The 6301-nt window shown below is 53.3% G+C and overlaps 1 protein-coding gene across 1 annotated transcript in view; it reads left to right on the top strand.

Annotated features, from left to right (window-relative positions):
• Positions 1-6301, top strand: part of NCOA1 (nuclear receptor coactivator 1) — a 134184-nt gene that overhangs the window by 98459 nt on the left and 29424 nt on the right. Inside the window, exons 5-9 of the mRNA XM_009283430.2 lie at positions 315-492; positions 2230-2409; positions 3582-3677; positions 4529-4669; positions 5549-5696. Of these exons, the coding sequence (XP_009281705.1) occupies positions 315-492; positions 2230-2409; positions 3582-3677; positions 4529-4669; positions 5549-5696 (743 nt within the window). The remainder of the gene's footprint in view (positions 1-314; positions 493-2229; positions 2410-3581; positions 3678-4528; positions 4670-5548; positions 5697-6301) is intronic.

Raw genomic sequence — 6301 nt, 5'->3', positions numbered from 1 at the left:
GCACGGGTTGCCCAGAGAGGTGGTGGATGCCCCATCCCTGGAAACATTCCAGGTCAGGCTGGACGGGGCTCTGAGCAACCTGCTCTAGTTGCAGATGTCCCTGCCCACGGCAGGGGGGTTGGACTAGATAGCCTTTAGAGGTCCCTTCCAACCCAAACCATTCTGTGTGTTTAAGCAAACGTGCTGTTATTTGATCACTGCTATAATATAGAGTGGGGACGAAGCCAAGGTGCAAGAGGCAGAGGAAGGTTGCCCATGGTCATGGAGCATCCTGACCACTGCCCACACGCTGCCCGGGTTTATTCCCCTTACAGGCATTGGACGGCTTCTTCTTCGTTGTGAACCGCGAAGGGAGGATCGTCTTCGTCTCTGAGAACGTGACCAGCTACCTGGGTTATAACCAGGAGGAGCTCATGAACACCAGTGTCTACAGCATCCTGCACGTGGGGGATCACGCTGAGTTCGTCAAGAACTTGTTGCCGAAGTCTCTAGGTAAGAAAACCCTTGAGGTGGGGATTTTTATCAGCTGGTGCTTGGAGAGCACTGTCGAAAATGCCGTTGCATCTTCAGTGATGCTGGCCTTATGTTGTTTTTTATATCTATTATTTATATATATTATTATTTTTTGTATTGTTTACTGTGAAATTCAGAGATATACCCAAGCCAGGTAATAATCCGTAAACCTTTACCTAGTGACATACATCCTACCAGTGAGACATCAATATTAGATTTTTGAATAAACAGCTGGTGGATGACAATATTCAAGTCATCTTCCCTTTGTCTTTCTCTATTAAGAAAACTTTTGCCTTCGACTTTGGCTTGTGGATGGGAAGAACCGACTCGTCTGCCCGAAGTGAGGGGCACACGTAGGAGCTTTAGGGAAATGAGGAGGAGGATTTCAAGGTGCTGACTTGGGGGACTGAGCCCGTTCACTTGTCCCGGTTCATTTAGGATGTCCTCCCAGCTGGAGAGGGGTTGTCCCCAGCTGGTTTCAGAGCCCGAGTATCTGGCATGGGGATGTGCTGCACCTTGGGGTGTGAGAAGAGGTCACGGTGCAAGTGGTGAGCTCACGGTGGTCCCCTACACCGGGGAAAACAAACAGTTGCGAGGGTGGGAGGAAGCATCATGTGATGAAGGCACTTGCCGGGTGTTGGAAGCAACCGAAGCAGAAGGTTTTAGTCGTTGACTGGAGACGAGCATCCTCTGGGTGGCTGACGTGGGTGAGACATCACTGATCCCTCACACCTTTGAAGAAACACAAGAGAAGATGAGCCTTTTCCAAGTAGCTTGACTTAAAAATAGGGTTTTTTTTGAAATTTACACTTCTCTTCCTTCTGGGTAAATACAATGATGTCTTAAATCACCTAAATCTATGGGCACTCATGAGATTGAGCTTACAGAGGTTCAGGCATCGTCTTTTCCCTGTGGTTACCCAGTTTAAGGCTGCGTATTTTGTCTTTCCTTGGATGTTAAAGCCCCTCAGCTCTTCTTGTACATCAGGTTGCGTGAAAGCTTGATAATCTGCTGGTGGCAAAATCACTTGGGTTGAATACAGATATCCATGAAGAGGTTGTAGAGGGTTAGCAAAATCTTTCAACTGCTGCCCAGACGTTTTTGGAAAAAAGCCAGATTATAGAAAAAAAACAAAGAAGGTTTTTGCTGCTGCAGTACCAGAAGATCTCGCTGCTGACTTACCCCAGAAATGGGGAGGAAGCAAAGAAAAAATTCATTTCTATGGAGATGCTCAGCTGGACTTGCTGGAGAAGTCCCGGGAGCGTCGCTTCAGGGAGATTTCAAGTGCAACAGCAAGAGGCAGGAGCCCTCCCAAGCTCTGGAAGTGACTCAGAGACCCCGTGCCTCAGTTTCCCTGCCCATAAGATGGAGATGATAGGACCTACCGGCAATGTAAGGAGCAATTTGTAAATGTCAGCGCACTGACTCTCACGATGGCGTGCTGATCTCAGTTGGGGTTGTAGGTGCTCTTATGGCCTGGCTGGCAGCGTGGGTCTGGGCATGGGGTCTTCAGCAGGTCTGAAGGAGCCCCGGGGGCTGGCGGGGAGGGCTTTGCCCCCAGCTTCTGCTCTCAGCTCGCCCCTGACCTGGTCAGTGAGCTGGTTTCTTCCCCCATGCTGCCGCTTTTCCTCTGCCCCCTTATCCGAGGGGTCCTCAGGATGTGTGCACGGCACAGCTCCCAACAATCCCTCTTCTCCTCCTTTCTCCATCCCCCAGTAAATGGAGTTCCTTGGCCTCAAGAAGCAACCAGGCGCAACAGCCATACCTTCAGCTGCAGGATGCTGATCCGGCCACCTGATGAGCCGGGCGCGGAGAACCAGGAGGCTCGCCAGCGCTACGAGGTGATGCAGTGCTTCACCGTCTCCCAGCCCAAGTCCTTCAAGGAGGAAGGAGAAGGTAGGGGAGAGCATCCTCTGCTTCCGACCCGGCGTTCAGGCAGGGCAGGCAGGAAGAGGAGCGGGGTGGGGGTGGCAGTGCAGGCGGGAGGAGGACTGGGATGGGGATGGCTGTGCAGGCAGGAGGACCAGGGTGGGGGTGGCAGTGCAGGCAGGGGGAGGAACAGGTGGGGATGGCAGTGCAGGCAGGAGGAGGACAGGGTAGGGACGACAATGCAGGTGGGAGGACCAGGGTAGGGACAGCGGTGCAGGCGGGAGGAGGACTGGGGTGGAGATGGCAGTGCAGGCAGCAGGCAGACCAGCCACCACCCCGCAGGGCTGCCTGGGGGGGCTGGTTATTCCTGGCCCGGCACAGACGATGCCTGGCACGAGGGAGAGCCCAGGGGAGATGCCTCAATTTCGCTGCTGGCTTCTCGCTCCCCCTTCCCCCTGAACCGATGCCCTCCAGCCATCCCAGCTTCCCTGGCCCGCCACAGCTGCCTCCGGAGCTGCTTGCAGTCGGTATTCCTTAAGGAAGGAGCAATATTTTATTACTACCAAAGCCCGTTGTCTGCAGGACCTTCCTGACAAGTGACGTGGGTGCCCGACACCCCACCTTGTGCCTTCACTGCTGCCAGACCACGGTGCTGCCCGCACGTTTTTGGGCTGAATCAGCTGCCTGCAGGCAGATCTCTGCCCAGGGACTTGGGACAGGCAAGGGTTCCCTAGGCGCCGTGGGGGCCGTTGCTTTCCTGCAAGTGCCCTAACTCTCCTTTCGGTGTCCCAGCTATTATTTTCCAGGGCATTAGCTGGATTAATCCGTTGCGGTTTACACAGGAGATCATGACTGGAAGGAATAAATTATGGTATTTTATGACCAAATACTTTGCCTGAAGCTGACAGTTGCTGGCTTTTAGTGCTGACTTTTATTGTACGATGCTGCCAGATCCGAAAAGCCTTTACAATTAATTTCTCCAAGCACTGGAAACCTCTTTTCCAGCAAACTTTATAGAGTTTAGAAAGAGCCTACTTGCTTTGAAGGGCTGCAGGATTGCTTGGGGTAAATGCTTCCAGGGCAGGACGTGGCAATCAAGCCCAGCAGTTGTATTTTAATTAAAATTTTTAATTGCAAGTGGTGGTTGTAACGTCTGATTTTCATGTTCCCGGTCCCTTCTCCTTCTCCTGCTTTGGCAGATTTCCAGTCGTGTCTGATATGCATTGCGAGACGATTACCTCGACCAGCAGCCGTCACCCCTTCTGAATCCTTTGTGACCAAGCAAGACACCACAGGTAACGTCCCAGCGATGCCGGGGAGTCCTGGCTCTGGAGGAGTTGTTGTTCCTGGCGGAGAGAGGCCAGCGGTGCAGTGCAGGACCTCATAGCATGAGCATGGTCCTGTCCTTTGCAAATGGCAGCGCTGCCTGCTAGGACCCATGTGGTTGACACCTCAACTTGAGTTTACACCTCAACTGATCCAGTACACCAGACCCATGCCCTCACGCAGCCCCTCTCTGCTCCGTTGGATTTCGGGGGCTGTTGAGGTTGCTGATTGATGGGAATGAAACAGTCGTCACCTTTCAGAATTGGGTTTGCTCTTGGCCAAATATTGCTTTCTAGCCATTCTGATGACCTTCTTTCTGGTAGTTAATCATCACCCTGGACTTCCCGGCAGCCTGAAAATCCTTAATGAATGTTTTCTCTGCTTGCTGCTCCCTGCCCATGGCTGTAAAACAGCTGGCAAAGCTGCCTGGTGTTTCATGTCAAAGGAGAAAGCAGGCGGCAGGTCCTGCTTGGAGGACCCTTGGGTGTGGGCAAGGTGGCTGGCAGGGTGTCCCACCAGGTGAGGGTGTGAAGCTGGGGACCCCAGCCCTGGAGCGGTGAGGGTCCCTTCGCACAAAGGTGCTTCTTGTTGGGTTTTGTGTCCGCTTCAGCTGGCCAAGGTGTGCGTAGGGGTCAGTGCACGCTCCAGAACAAACTCCTTGAACCTCCACCTCCTTCTGGAGGACATCCTTGTGCACTCCTGCCACTGCTGCCTGACGCTAAATAGGAGGTGGCTTCATTTTCCACATTTATTGCCCTATTTGTGCTGAGGGACTTCTCATGCTGTGCTTGAGTAACGTGGCTTCTCTCTCTCCGCCCAGGTAAAATCATCTCCATTGACACCAGTTCCCTGAGAGCCGCCGGCAGGACGGGCTGGGAGGATTTGGTGCGGAAATGCATCTACGCTTTCTTCCAGCCTCAGGGCAGAGAGCCATCTTACGCCAAACAGCTCTTTCAAGAAGGTAACCGGCTCCTCTTCCCGGCTGGCGCACTCTCCTGCCGAGCAGCGGGAGCTGCAAGGAGAAGCCGGAGCATGGTCCTCCTTGCTAGATAAATGCTTTCTGGAAAAATAAATCCTGCAATAATAATCACAAGGTGGCAAAGGGAGAGGGGAAAGGGCTGAGTAATGCTGGAGGAGCTCCTCCAGCCAGGAGGTTCCCTCTCAGCCTGCAGGAAGTGTAGAATTGAGACAAATATGAGCTAAATATGATTATTTTGATTTTTTTTTCCTGCGCCATCTGCAAACGCCATCCCCAGTGTCTAAGCAGAAGAAGCGGAAGCTCTTTCGTGAGCATCTTTGCTGTGTTGGCTCTTTGATGAACATCTTTTCTGTGTCGGCAAGGATGCTCACGACAGGGATGTGGGGAAGGCAGAACGTAGGAGCAGGAGGTCGCTGAGCCTCCCGAGAGCTGTAATTCTGCCAGGATTGCAGCGGCAGCATCCTGCTGCACCTTCCCAGCCTGGTTCATCAGGTTGATGAACCTGGGGTTCATCAGCTTGTATGCTGGTGACTGAGTGATTGGCCCTTCAGAAGCTCTGAGTGCTCAAGGACAGTGCTGGATAGATTTAGATTTACCCACTGCAGGACACGGGTTTGGAGCTGGAGAAGCAGCTGGGAGGATTTCTGTGCCACCGTGGTTATTCATAACCCTCTTATTTTCTGGGTCTGTGGGGTTAGCCAACATGCAGCGTGTGGTTTTGTTTGCTGGGAAGGTGGTTGTCCCAGGCAGGTTCTCCCTCTCCTCTGCTCTTTCCATCCTCCTCCTGGTGCTCGTAGGGTGTTGTGGGTTCTGGCTTGAGTTTCTAAGGGGGGTTCTTGTGTTTCTGGTTGTCTCCTTCAGTGATGACACGCGGCACGGCCTTCAGCCCCTCCTATCGATTCACCTTGAGTGACGGGACAGTGCTTAGTGCCCACACCAAGTGTAAGCTCTGCTACCCCTCCAGCCCGGAGATGCAGCCCTTCATCATGGGCATCCACGTCATTGACAGGTACGTCCTCACCCCGCCGCTACCGAGCCGTGCCAAGGCCTGGGTGGGCGATCCAAGAATCAAAGTGCCCGTTCCCTACAGTGGAAGGAGGATCCACTGGTGCTCTATGATGCTGGTTTGGAGGTGTGATCCCTATGAGGAATCTGAGGCTGAAAACCAGCGGGACGGCAGCTCTGTTGCTCTTGATTATTCTTGTTTTGCAAAGAGGTGGCCCCGGGAGTTCAGGTGGAGGTTTATAGACGTGCTTCAGATTTCTGCCTTGCCCTGGAGAACTTAAAATATTTGGGGAGGGAGAGGCTCTGACAAACTGGCAGGACAGGAAAAGGTGAGGCTGTGGACCTGAGCTGTGCTGGAGAAATGCTAGGGGGCTGGGGCGGAGGGGAATGCTGTCGGAGCATGGTCCTCCTCCAGCCACGTGGGAACGTGAGACCCAGAGAAGGTGATGCCTTCGGGGTTTAGCCAGTGAGCGGCCGTGATCCCGAGCAGCGTCGCGTTTCTGGGGAGATACTAAAGCTGCTGCATTCCATCCATGCTACTGAAATGGATCCAGAAACTCTGGTGGAGATGGGAAGGCTGAGACCACCAGGGCTTGCGAGACCACCCCA

The sequence above is a fragment of the Aptenodytes forsteri genome, unplaced genomic scaffold, assembly GCF_000699145.1.
Source record: "Aptenodytes forsteri isolate BGI_AS27 unplaced genomic scaffold, ASM69914v1 Scaffold534, whole genome shotgun sequence".
In the NCBI taxonomy this organism is placed as follows: domain Eukaryota; kingdom Metazoa; phylum Chordata; class Aves; order Sphenisciformes; family Spheniscidae; genus Aptenodytes; species Aptenodytes forsteri.
This window is presented reverse-complemented; position numbering and strand designations above follow the sequence as displayed.